Raw genomic sequence first — 14,158 nt, 5'->3', positions numbered from 1 at the left:
CGTAGCCTAAATTGGATAAACCAGGGTAAATCATTGTGTCAACTCTCTCTCTCTTTTCGTTTGCGATTTGCACGTGATTGTCGATTTCCAACATTATTATATATTTATAAAGCTTCTAGATGAGAACACTTCTCTTGTTAAGAGTACTAGAGGGAGCATCATCACTGCATCACTTTCTAAAGTTAGCAAAAATTAACCCATTTTATCTGATTGATTCTGCCCATCCCTTTATGGTTGTCACTTGAGTCTCAGTTGATAATAAAGAAGTACCTATATAACACTAAAGATATGCTCAGTGGTTAATAACGAAAACAGAACAAAACCAAATGGCATTAACAAAAATAAATTCACCTTTTTCATCCAACATTGACCAACAGGTAAAGGCCATACACATTTATTTGCTGCTACTGGAGAACTAGTATAATGGCCTCCTACTGCTAAACTAAGACTGTGGAGTAATTTGCTAATGACAAACAATATATACAAATTTCAGTAAAAATCATAAAAGTGAAACTCAAACTCCTCAGTTTTAATGATGAGGAAAGTGCAAAGATTTTGGTGAACCTTGAAAAAGGTCCAAAATGTAACTTTGTAGATCATCTACAGTGCAGATCCACTTTTCAGCAATGTCAGATGAGTATCTCCCAGTGTATGTGCGGTAAGCAGGAACTACCTTCTGAGAAACTGAAATTTGTAGATCTTCACGAAGTTCAGGGTCTGGTATCAACCATCCTGTTTGTTTCCTATATACTTCACCAAAGGCAGTGTTGAAATCTTTGCACCTTTTCTTTAGTGTTCTCTCTGAAATACAATTTGAGCCACTACCCTCCTTAAGCATAGAAATGACTGAACCCCAAGTGAGCCTCTCATAACTTCTAGCATCATGCTGAAACTTCCCAACATGCTGGCGAAGCCAGTAATCTCCCAAGAAATGGCTTAGGTTAGAGCACTTAACCTTTTGCACCATGTAATGAATGTTGTTCATCATGAAAATATGTTGCAAAGCCACATCTTTGTATAATTTGGATTTGTTGCTCAAGTTGGATTCTAGTGTGGTAGTGATTGACAAAAAGTGGCAAGCCATTGGACAAAATGAGAGAGCTGAGTTATCATGATTATTGAGTACTTGATCAATTGAACTTTGATCTACAAAAATAAGATTAAGGGTGTCACCATATTCAGCAAGTGCTTTGATATAATTCATGACATACTTGGTAAGATGGTGAACACCCCCTCCAGGTAAACGGGGTTTTGATGGATTAGTTGCAATAGCATTTCTGAATGTCTGAAATGTGGACTTTATAGTATCACCAAACTTCCTTAGAAGCTTGTGAAACTCTCCCCTAACAAAGGAACCAACTTCTTCAAAGAACAAAAAATCTACATCCACAGCAAGATGCTCCAAAACCTCATACATGTCAAGTAAACAAAACAGTTTTTCTGGTGTATATGTGCCCATTGCTATGGCCTCACCAAAATTCAAAAGGTGCAACACAAAACTCTGAGATATTTCAGAAAAGCAAAACTGATAAACAGGTCCAAAGTCTCCCAGAATCTGCTTACATAATCGTTTCTCACTGACAAGATAAACATGAACAATGATCTTGATAGCATGAATCCATTTCTTTATCTCATGGCTCAAGCAATGCCACTCCATTTTCAGCACATTCTCAATGCTCAAGTTTTCCATTTTAAGAATGACAAAGTAATCAGCCAAGGCATCTCTCCTAGAAGTAATGAAGACCTGATAGAATTCCTGATGGTATTTTGAAGAAAACATGACATTTGCAATGCTCTTGAGATCTTCAAGTATTGCTGGATGCACCAAATCAACAGTGCTAGTCTCAGATTGGTTACCACCACTACTCTGAGATGCCTCATCCATTTGTTTATCCTCAACTGAACCAAATGATTCATCATACACCATATTCTCTCTATTAGAATGGCAAGACATGTATTCTGGCTCAAAGTATTGTTTATGCTGAACAAGAATGTGAATTAACTCTTCCTCAAGCCTTGACATAGCAATCTGCAGAATTCCAGTAGCTAGCTGAAGAAGTTCCTTCTGCTTCCAACTTTCATTCACGGAAAAGTTTTGCAAACTTTGAATCAGTGTTTGGATTTCACCAACAACTTTTAAATACTCAGAAAACTCACTGGGACTAGAGTCCCATGTCATGGTATGATTTGTCTCCCAACTCATTACTTTGTCTTCAGCAATTTTAAGCTCCCTCTCTAATTGCTTGATACCCCTCCCATTTCTTTCATTAACTATGGACATTGCAGATAACTGGATCTCAAGATCCAAGACAGTTTTTCTCAAGTCATCAGAAACGTTCTTACTTGCTGCTAGTGCCTTTAAAATGTGCTGAGCCGCAGCAACCATGTGTTGATCTTCTTCACAGGTAGTGATAACAGATTTATGTTCCTCCATACCCGCAAAAAGATGAACAAGCAAGAAGAAATCTAGACCAGAATGCACCCTCCACAACTGAACAGGACTACATTGACCCCAATCCAGAATTCATTGTGCACATAAAGAAAGAAAGAATTGGTGGGTTCAACAAAGAACTAGTGGTAGCAAGAGCTTAACCTTTACACAAGAAAAGTAAAAGGAGCTCGGAAAATTCAAGATTACACTTCTTAGTCCTCAAAGGAATAAGAGTTATGGCTGCATAATTTGAGAGAACTCTTAGACAGAACCTCTATGGTAGTAAGAGGGTTGGTGATCAAATACAGAATCCACCAAGCATAACCTCTAAACTCAAAAAACCCATAAAACAAAATTGCCATCAAGAAATGGAGAACTACACCAATTGATCCTCACACAAAGACCTACCCTCAAAATTAATAATCACTTGGAAATGGTTCAAAAAAAATATCTTTTTTTTTTTAGAAAAAAATCACTGAAAATCACATACAGTTCACTAATTTAGAAACAAGTATCAAATAAAAAACAACTACAAACCAAGGAAAAAGCACCTCCAACTCCAACCAAAAGAAATCCGAGATATTAAGGATATGGCAAAATACATATCTAGGAGGAGGAGCCTTAGAAATTGAGAAGGGTGTGTTTTGTGGAAAAAGAGTAACAAAGAGAAAAATGGATTTTAACTAACTGAAATTTGGTAAGAGAAAATTGAAGTTGAAGTTTCTTGGGGACAGAAAAAAGAAAATTTGTGGAGGTGAAGGCTTTCCCTGAAAGTTTCTCTCTCTACACAAATGTTGCTTTTGACTTTTTGACTGATATAATAGAGTATTAACCAAACTAGGAATTGAAGCATTGAAGGGGAAAGGGAGCAGTAGTCAATAGAGTGTGGTTCCTGGGAACTCTTGTTTTGACCAATGCTAACTAAACAGGTCGTGGACGTACAATGTCTTTGACTCTTAGCATAATTTATCTCGCAAAGTATCACATATTGCTTAACACAAAAACATTATGATGATTCTTTAATAATGTTATAACGATAATTGATTAACAGTTTAATCTAGCATTGGCTTCAAAATAAATAAATTAAGAGTTTGATGTAACATAATCATTCCACAATTTGTTTGCAACTTATTATATGTATTTTTGGTGAAAAATAATTTTTTTATTTTTTTTATAGTCAAGTCATTTTAATCCCATTTGAGCACTCATATTAGGGCAACCTCCCAATATAATTTTTTTTTTCCATTCTTAAGTCTCAAACTTGAAACCTTTGGCTAAGGAGAATAATTTCGTTATCACTTAACCAATAATTATTAATTAATTATATATATATATATGGAAAATTGAGTATCCAGTCACTGTATATAAAATTTCGTCCAGTTACCGCATTATAACTATGTATTCCCGAAAATACATAGTTATAATATTAAAGTTGTACTTATTGTTTACCAAAAAAAAAGTTGTACTTATTTCTCTCTCTTCATAAACTTGTTTGTTGATGTGAAAAGTAAAAAAAAAGTACAACTTTAATATTATAACTATGTATTCGTGGAAATACATAGTTATAGTATTAAAGTTATACTTTTTTTTCTCTCTTCATAAACTTGTTTGTTGGCTGGAAAACGAAAAAAAAAAAGTATAGCTTTAATATTATAACTATGTATTTCCGAGAATACATAGTTATATATTTGATACCTTTTGATCTGTTGTAAATATATATATATATATATATATATATATAGGGACAGGATCCGTTTACAAACTTTTTGGAATTTTTTTACAAATTACACTATTTCTCCCAGGAGAACATAGTGTAGTTTGTAAAAGTTTGTATTCTCCCGGGAGAATATAGTGTAGTTTGTAAGAGTTTGTATAACATGCCATATATATATATATATATATATATATATATATATATATATATATATACATACATACATACATACATATATATATGGATTTAGTGAGTGTACAGTGACTAGATGTAAAAATCGATCCAGTGCACTATGTTCTCCCGCGAGAACACAGTTATAGTAAAATTTATACTATGTTCTCCTGGGAGAACACCATTGTAATATTTATTGCATTAAGTTCTCGCGGGAGAACGTAGTGCACTGGACGGTCCAATGACTGAATTTTTTATTTTTCCTATATATATATATATATATATATATATATATATATATATATATATATATATATGATACCTTTTGATCTGTTGTAAATAATTGTAATTAGTTATTTATTTATTTTTTCATTCTAGAATCTTCTTTGGGCTTAGCCCATTAGGTCATTTAGTATCTTTAAATAAAGAGCTCTTGAACAGTTGTAATACACAATTCAATAATATATTTTCCTTCTCTTTTCAAGATGGTATCAGAGCTCTCGATTCTGAGGGCTTTGCTTCCGCAATTGCTACCTTTAGAACTAAACCCTATTTGTTTGCCTCCCGCTGCCACTAAGCCGCTACCTGAAAAAAAAATTGGGGATTTTTTGAACCGAGAGGACTACTGTTTGACTCCATTTTCTCAGATCTATCAGTCTATGGACGTTTCCCAATCAACAGATGATCAGATTAGCCCTAAATAGCCCAAACCGCTACTGTTTATCAACGGAAAGTACTGTTCTAGTGACCTTTTGAGCTCTGTTCAACCACAGACAGGATCGCAACTTCCAGGCGACCCCATCGTGAAAAATCTAACTCTGCCGACCATCCACGCGCTCTCACGCGTCGTCATTCTCTTTACGCGTAACACCCATGCGTCGACAACCTCACCAGCGCGTGACGGTGAGTCTTCGCCTCAAACCATCGTGGTTTTGCTCGTCTCTTCTTGCTCTATCTGGATATGTGCTTATCTCTCTTATCAGACATCGTTTGGGTGTAAACCCTCTAGTACTCTTATGGAGCAGAATCACAAGATGAGTTATGAAGAGAAGAGTCCTCTAGTTGATAAAGGACAATATTGGCGGCTAGTTGGGAGACTAATATATCTAGCTCATACTAGACCAGACCTAGCTTATGTTGTTAGTATTATGAGTTGATTCATGGATAATCCAAAAGAAAAACATATATAAGCAGTGGAGAAAATTCTTCAGTATCTTAAACTCACTTTTGGTAAAGGACTATTATTTTGGCTTAATGGCAATCTTTCTTTAGAAGTTTATACTGACACTGATTATGTTGGGTCCATGACTGATCGTCGATCTACCATTGGTTATTGTATGTTTCTTTGTGGTAACTATAATACCTCAACCCTATAATCAGAGTTATTAAGATTAATCAGAATTATTATAAATTTTCATGAATTGTTAAAGAATTCAGAAATAAGAAATGTCAGATAAATTACAGAGAAGAAAGTTTGGGTTGAATACAGATATTTTCCCAACATTTGTTATTAATTATGATAAGTAATTTTATTAGAATTATGTGAGAAAACACACACTAAGCCATGCTAAGTATTGGCAATATAAAAGAAAAATAAAGAAAAATTAGAGGCGTTTGACAGGTCATGCTTGCAGCTCTTTCTCGCTGTAGCGAGCTACGCTAAGCAAGTGCTTGCTGGTTCATCTGGATAAAGCGAGATGCTTAGTGAACTTAGTAAAAGCTCGCTGTCCTTGCTCGCTAGAGTGAAGGGTTCAACGAGCAACATGAAAACAGAATTAAAACAAGGGGGTCTAGATTTCATTAAACAAAATCCATTTATGTTTTCCTCCACCGAAGCTGTAGTCATAGGAAGGGAAAGAAGAGAGCTTGAAAACCCATTATTGTTAGAGGCAATAAGAGCACATGGTATGAACATGAAAACCTATTAGAACATCACCCTCATCTTTCTCATCCTCTCCGTTTTCGAATTTATGGTCATTTGTGGGAGATTTGGCTTGGAGAAAGTGTAGGTTTTTGGCCCTTTGAGAGTGTTTGGGCTTGTGAATGCTTGGAAAACCTTCCTCACACCACTCTAGACTCATTTGTGGTAAGATTCCCTTTCGCATTTATGGTTTTCATGGATTTGCATATACCTAGGGTTCGATAAATAGTAAATTTCAAAATTTACATGGAAAGTGTAGATAGATGATGTATTGATCATGGAATCTATGATAAAGAATGCTTAGAACATTATTATGTAGTAGAAAAATCCATAAATTTGGTTATGTCATTTTGAAAAAATGACCTAGAGATGGTCTTGGAACATATGATGATTGTGAGTTGAAAATAATATATTGATTGTGGTTGTGATGTGGATTATGTAGTTATGGATATGTAGACACCGTGATTATGGAGAAAACGTTAGAGACTTGAAGTGTAAGAACCCGCACCGTTAATTAAGGAATTTAATTAAATAATTATGAGATAATTTCATAATTGACCCTAATAATTATGAGAAGGCTTAAATAATTATGGTAAGTAATTAAGAATATTGAAAGTCGCTTTTCTGATGAAAAGTGCAGATACCGGTTCTGCTCACAGTATAAGTGCGTACCGATGAAGTATCCCAGAAAATTATAATAAGTGCATGAATATTCCTAGAAGGATATATAGGACTGTGATTTCAAGTTTCAAGTTAAAATAATGAGAACTGGTGCCAAAACTGATACTGGCTATGTAAAAGCGCGTACCAAAAAGGTGCTGCGAAAAATAAAATACAAATATGACAAATCTTAGAAAAATGAGTAGGTTCAGAATCCTAAGTTTGGGATTAAAATGCTAGGCGTAGCTATTAGTGCTAATACTGTGTGTTTAAGATTTAAATCACTATAAATACTCATTTTTGGCTCAAAACCCTAGGCCATATCAGTTTGTTACGTGACTCTTGGGGAGGCTGGTTTGTTTAACAGTGTTCCATTGCTTCCTCATCCTTTTTGTGAGCATTGCAACCTCTTTTCCTCCATTTCTCTTCACTAAATACCTTGTGTGAGTGGGAGAGATCATTGTGAGTGTGAAAGGAGCACCTTTTCTGAGTGTGGTGGTTGTGTGAAGTCAGTTTAGGGGATGTATTTTCTGTGTTGTGAGGGTGAAGCCTTTGTCATGGCATTTTGAGGTCCAAGGAGTGATCTTTGTGAGAAAGACCAACCTTGGTGTGCCATTTTCGTTTGCCTTCAAGTCAAAACTGTAGAGGCAGTGTGGTGAGCTCCAAGAGCCATGGTTGCTCTGTTTTGAACCTTAGGTAAGCTCCACCACCTTTGATCATGAGTTTCGTTGTTTAAAAATGGAGTCTTGGCATGTTTAATGAGTTGTTTAAGTAACCAACATGTATATGAACATAAAAGAGAATAAAAATGCATGCTTTAACGTTTAAAAGTGTTAAAAATGGAACCTTGGAAGTGATATCTCGCGAAATACAGAAACTACATTCTGTTGCGAAATATCCGGATATGATATTCGGATATTGATATCCGGATATGGGGTTCTGTGATATCCGAATATGGATATCCGGATATAATATCCGGATATGTGATATCTGGATATGCCCCCGACAAATATCTGGATATTCTGGGTATTTCAGAACAGTGACGGTACTGTTCATACAGAATGTCATTGTGGGTTTATGGACCCATGATTGGTCAGTGGGACTTCTGTAATAATTAATCTAAGTCAGAATCTAAGCGATTAAGGGCTTGGGGCTTTGTGAGAAGCCTAAAGACATGAAACGTAAAGGAAAGGCGTTGTCTTTGTTGTATGCTTGTAGATTTTGATTATTGATATGATTATTGGTCTTAAACAGATTGTGATTCTGCTGTTTATGGACTTTGAGTTTGTGTGGACTCTTGGCTTTGATAGTTAGCTTAAGAGGTAAGCTTTCGTGTCCTCGGTTTAGCCATTATGTGGTTCTACCATATCCCATGGGGGAATGGTTTATATGCATAATGTGTTACATGCTTTGATACCATAAAATGTAACACCCCGTGTATACCCAGTTTGTTAACATGTCATCGTATGTTAACAAACCGGGCATACACGGGGTGTTACATTTTATGGTATCAAAGCAATGGTTCTAGGGAAAAGTCTGTATGTATTGCAAAACTAGGATGCCTGGTTGAGTCATGTCTTGTGTGTTTGCTCTGTTGGGTTTTATTATGATGATGCATATGTGATCACATTGCGTGGGCTTGATCAACTCATAATTTGTGCAACTTGTGCAGAGTCATAGTAATACCCAGGAGAACTCGCGAGACTGCTGAGGGTCAACCCGACCCGATCCTGACTGCATTGGCTAAGATGCAGGAGGCCACTAGATTGGTCAACGTGGCAATAATGAACTCCGTTCGAGAGGCGAACCAGAAGGCCACAGAGGATGCTCTCGAGGCGAACCGGCTCGCAAACATGACCATAATGAGGATCATGCTGGAGGAGATAAGGGTCGACCAGTATCCTCCGCCACCACCACCGCCGCCGCCACCTAGTGTTCAGGACGAGAGCCCGAGTCACATTGGTAGTGCCACTCATGTCACTGGGGTGATGGAACCCTATCTAGAGCCTGCTGAGGACCGTGATGTGATCGACCGCCGACTTAATACTTTCTGTAAGCATAAGCCACCCGCTTTTGATGGATCTTATGATCCTATTGCGGCTGCAAGATGGCTACAGGCGTTGGACAAGATCTTCCGTGTGATGCAGTGCACCGATCCACAGAAGCTTATGTTTGCGACGTACATGCTGGAAGGCGATGCCCATGAGTGGTGGACGAACACCTCTCACGCATTTGAGATGCAGAGTCATGTGATGACATGGCCATTCTTCGAGGATAGCTTTCTTGGGCGGTACTTCCCGTATGATGCTCAGGAGAGGAAGCAGGGGGAGTTTGATCACCTAGTGCAGGGCTCGTTGTCTGTAGACGAGTACTTAGCTAAGTTCAATGAACTAGCTAAGTTTGCACACTTCCGTATCGCCATGCCTACTCCGATGTTCTTGGCTGCTAAGTTTCGTAGGGGACTTAATGAGGATATTGCTGATCGCATTGCTAGAGCTGCATCTAGAGATTTCAGAACTTTGATTCAGCAGTGTCGGGACATTGAGGATGTCTGCATTACGAGTAAGGCCAAGAAGGCCAAGGTTGCTGAGGTAAAAAGAACGGGTAGTTCCACTTCTTAGAGGGACAAGAAGTTTGGTCTGAAAGGAAAGGAAAAGCAGTTTGCGGCTAGGCAGGCGCCTAGTCAGTTTAAGAGGACTTTGTCGCAGCAGGGAGGTTTTGCTAGGCCTTCTTCCACTCCTAGATGTTCGGGGTGCGGAAAGGAGCATGCAGGACGTTGTGCTACGGGGCAGCTGATATGTTTCTAGTGTGGCAAGGAGGGCCACTTTTCCAGAGATTGTTCGTCGTCGACGGCGAGAGCCGCAGCGGTTCAGGCAGTTCCGTTGCAGATAGTTCCCTTGGCACCTACAGCGGCACCTGCAGTGCCACCTGCTACTGGGTGTGTCTACACCTTGGATAAGCAGCAGTCGGATAGAGCTCCGAACCTTGTTAAAGGTACTGTGTGTATTGGCGATTCTTCTGTTGATGTATTGTTTGATTCTGGGGCTACGCATTCTTTTATTGCAACCCCGATTGCTATGGGGCTTGAGTTTCCCATTGCTGTGCTTTCTCCACCGTTTCGGGTGACTACCGCCACTGGAGAAAAGTGTGATACCTCCTCTGTATATCGAGATGTCGTGTTTCAGTGGGATGACCGTGACTTCTCGGTAGATCTGATAGGATTGCCGATGGCTAATTTGGAAATCATCCTTGACATGGATTGATTATCCAAGAATTATGTTATGATTGACTGTTGTGCCAAGCGCGTGGTGATGTCTCCGTGTGACTCCACAGCCAGTTCCTCGCCATTTATTTCATTGCTACAGGCTAGGAGAGCCTTGAGAGCAGGGGCATTCAGTTATGTCATGTTGGGAGGTTTGGTGAGTGGGACACAGGAGGATATCACTAGCATTCTTGTGATGGGGGAATTTCTCGAGGTGTTTCCTGAGGAGATTCTTGAGTTTTCGCCACAGAGGGAGATAGAGTTCTCCATCAATTTGTTGCCTGGTGTGGGGCCTATTTCATTAGCTCCATATCGGATGTCGCCACCGGAGTTGGCAGAGATGAAGAAGCACATTGAGGATCTTTCAGGGAAAGACTTCATTTGGCCGAGTGTGTCTCCATGGAGAGCATCGGTCATCTTTGTGAAGAAGAAAGATGGGACTATGCGATTGTGCACCGACTACAGGCAGTTGAACAAAGTGACGATCAAGAACAAGTATCCCTTTCCTCGTATTGATGATCTATTGGATCAACTCAGGAGTGCTTGCGTGTATTCGAAGATTGATCTCCGGTTCGGATACCATCAGATTCGGGTGAAGCTGAAGGATGTCTCTAAGATCACATTTCATTCGAGATACGGTCACTTTGAGTATTTGGTGATTTCTTTTGGACTCACCAATGCGCCCGCTGTGTTCATGGATTACATGAACAGGATTTTCCAGCCGTATCTGGATCAGTTTGTGATCGTCTTCATTGACGACATTATGATATTCTCCAAGACCGAGGAGGAGCATGCAGAGCATCTGAGGATTGTTTTACAAGTGCTGAAGGAGAAAAAGCTTTATGCTAAGCCTTCAAAATGCGAATTATGGCTCAAGTCAGTCAAGTTCCTTGGGCATGTGATTTCAGCTGAAGGAGTCGCAGTGGATCCCAACAAGATCAAAGCCGTGTTAGATTAGGAGAGGCCTAAGACGGTTACTGAAGTTAGGAGTTTCTTGGGTTTGGCAGGTTACTACAGGAGGTTCATCAAGGGATTCTCCATGATAGTTCTTCCATTGACTCGCCTTACCCGAAAAGAGACTCCATTTGTGTGGACTCACAAGTGTGAGGAGTGCTTTCAGGAGTTGAAGGAGAGATTGACTACTTCACCAGTGTTGATCCTTCCTGATCCTGAAGAGCAGTTTGAGCTTTACTGTGATGCTTCTGGAAAGGGGCTTGGCTGGGTTTTGATGCAGACTGGTAGAGTTGTTACTTATGCTTTGAGGCAGTTGAAGCCTCATGAGGAGAACTACCCGACTCGTGATTTGGAGTTGGCTACTATTGTGTTTGCTTTCAAGATTTGGAGGCATTATCTGTTTGGTATGCAGTTTGCCGTGTTCAGTGATCGCAAGAGCTTGAAGTATCTGTTCGATCAGAAGGAGCTGGACATGCGACAAAGAAGATGGATGGAATTTCTGAAGGACTACGACTTTGAGTTGAAGTACCATTCTGGCAAGGCCAATGTGGTAGCTGATGCTCTGAGTCGGAAATCCGTGAGTCTATTTAGTTTGACGATGGGTGACTTCGATATCATAGAGAAGTTTCGAGATCTGAAAGTGACTTTCTTGTTTGGGGGTGCACTTCTTGAGATGGAGACTGTGAGAGTCAGGAATGAGCTAATGGAGAAGATCCAAGATGCGCAAGTGCAGAGAGAGTGCCTTGACTACGTGAAGAACCAAGACGGTGTGTCTTGGAATGAGGATGGACTTCTGTTGTTTCCGAAGCGGATCGTGATTCCTCGAGGTCCTTTGACCGAAGAGATGATGTCAGAGGCCCATAAGGGCCAGTGTACTGTCCACCCTGGTGCTACAAAGATGTTTCAAGACTTGAATAGAAATTTCTAGTGGCCATGAATGAATAAGGACATTGTTGTTTTTGTGTCCAAGTGTTTGATTTGCCAGAAGGTGAAGATAGAACACCAGAAGCCGTCTGGTAAGCTTTAACCTCTTGAGATTCCAGAATGGAAATGGGAGAGCATTTCCATGGACTTCGTGGTGGGTTTGCCGAAGACTCAGGTTGGCTGTGACTCTATTTGGGTCATCATGGACGGATTGACAAAGTCTGCCCACTTTCTTCCGGTAAAGATGAGCTTCACTACAGAGCAGTTGGCCAAACTGTATATTCGCGAGATCATGAGGCTTCATGGGGTGCCCGAGAGTATCATCAATGATAGGGACCCGAAGTTCAAATCTCGATTCTGGGAGGCGCTGCAGGAAGCTTTTGGCACTCAGTTGAGATTGAGTACATCCTATCACCGTCAGACTGATGGACAGATTGAGCGGACCATCCAGACCTTGGAGGACATGTTGAGGGCTTGCACGTTGGAGTAGGGTTCAGCATGGGATAAGTACCTGCCTTTGGTTGAGTTTTCTTATAACAACAGTTTCCATGCTAGCCTCGGCATGGCACCCTACGAGGCGTTGTATGGTAGGAGGTGTCGTACTCCTACCTGCTGGTCTGAGGTTGGAGATCGTGAGTTATTTAGCTTGGACTTCGTCCAGGATACCACCCTGTAGATCCAGATGATCAGGGAAAAGCTGAAGAATGCCCAGAATCGCCAGAAGAGTTACTATGATGTCAAGCATCGTCCACTAGATTCAGTGAGGGTGAGCACGTGTTTGTTAAACTTTCACCTGTCACTGGTGTTGGTCGGACACTCGGAGTGAGGAAGTGAGCTCGAGATTCTTAGGGCCCTACCAGATCCTTGGTAGAGTAGGACCTGTTGCCTATCGGCTTGCCTTGCCTCCGAACTTGGCCAACATTATTGCGACTCGGCAAGTGCACCGATCGTGAAAGTAATAAAGTGTACCGGAGTACAAGATCGTTCCCACGAGGATCAGAATTTCAAGAACTAGTTCACTAATTGCGTTTTAGTTGGACAATCAAAGGTTTGGTTTGAGAGAATTTTGATGAAGAGATTTGTGGTTCAAAGAACCTAAATTTAAAAACAATTAAGAACATGCAAGTATGAAATTTCAGAATTAAAAGAATGAATGAGATGATGATGTTTGATTAAGATTTAAAACAAGCGTAGTTAAGGTTTCGACTTCCCCCAATATCCTCAATATGTTATGAATTAAAAAGCCAAGAATTTGTTTCTTAATATATTGCCAATCAATTCTATCTGAGTTAATTACGGCTCAATTCCTTGTTACCATAAATCTATGTAATCTTGAAAGAACTCTAGTTTCCCGAATATTCCCCCAAGAAAACATGTATTAAGATCAATAATTACAAGATTGCATAATTACCTTATGTCTATTCCTATTCCTATTCCTAGATCACAAGGATTATGATAAACTATCAAGTCAAGGTTCATGCACCAACATTCCTATTGTCATACAATTCCCCAAAATCATTCTATAAGGAACAAACTCATAGAAAGCATTAAAAACAGATAATTTATTCAATTATAAAAGAACAGGATTCAGAGACAATTTAATTCATAAACATAAAGATTCAATTGGGTTCCATCTACCCTTAACTACATAAAAGACTACTCTAGCATACTGAATTGAAAAATAACAATAAAGAAAAGAGAACCCCAAGCCTCCATTGGTGTGATGTTGACTTGGTCCTCAGTGTTCCAGCGCTCCACAACAGGATTCCTCCTTGGAGTATGAATGAGGATGAATGAATTGGTGAATCGTTGTGAATGGGTGAATTGATCTGCTCCCAAGCTCCTTATTTATAACCACAGGAGTTGTATCCATCATTAAATCTCTTACTGAATCCATATCATATTTGTATTTGATTTCATCTTTGTTTCCTTTTTCATGTAATATCTTGGAGATTTGGTTGATGAATTGGAGCTTCAAATCTTTGTTGTATCTTCATCGTATCTTCTTTATTTGAAGTTATATCTTTTTGATGTGTTTCCTCTTTATATCTTCATGGAATCTGTTGCATATCTTGATTAAATCTTCCCTGGAACCTCCAGCAACTCTTTGGATAGTCCTTG

General features: G+C 39.4%; 1 protein-coding gene across 1 annotated transcript; it reads right to left on the bottom strand.

The window, feature by feature from the left end:
- Positions 1-354: 354 nt before the first annotated feature.
- LOC133299515 (exocyst complex component EXO70E2-like) lies at positions 355-3,210 on the bottom strand. Its single transcript, XM_061498988.1, has one exon. The coding sequence runs from the start codon at positions 2,432-2,434 to the stop codon at positions 530-532; it is 1,905 nt and encodes a 634-aa protein (XP_061354972.1). The 5' UTR covers positions 2,435-3,210; the 3' UTR covers positions 355-529.
- Positions 3,211-14,158: the final 10,948 nt, after the last annotated feature.

The sequence above is a fragment of the Gastrolobium bilobum genome, unplaced genomic scaffold, assembly GCF_033153095.1.
Source record: "Gastrolobium bilobum isolate Gb01-03AN ecotype WA unplaced genomic scaffold, APGP_CSIRO_Gbil_v1 utg18078, whole genome shotgun sequence".
Lineage (NCBI taxonomy): Eukaryota > Viridiplantae > Streptophyta > Magnoliopsida > Fabales > Fabaceae > Gastrolobium > Gastrolobium bilobum.
The sequence above is the reverse complement of the archived record's forward strand: the minus strand, read 5'-3'. Positions and strand labels throughout refer to the sequence as shown.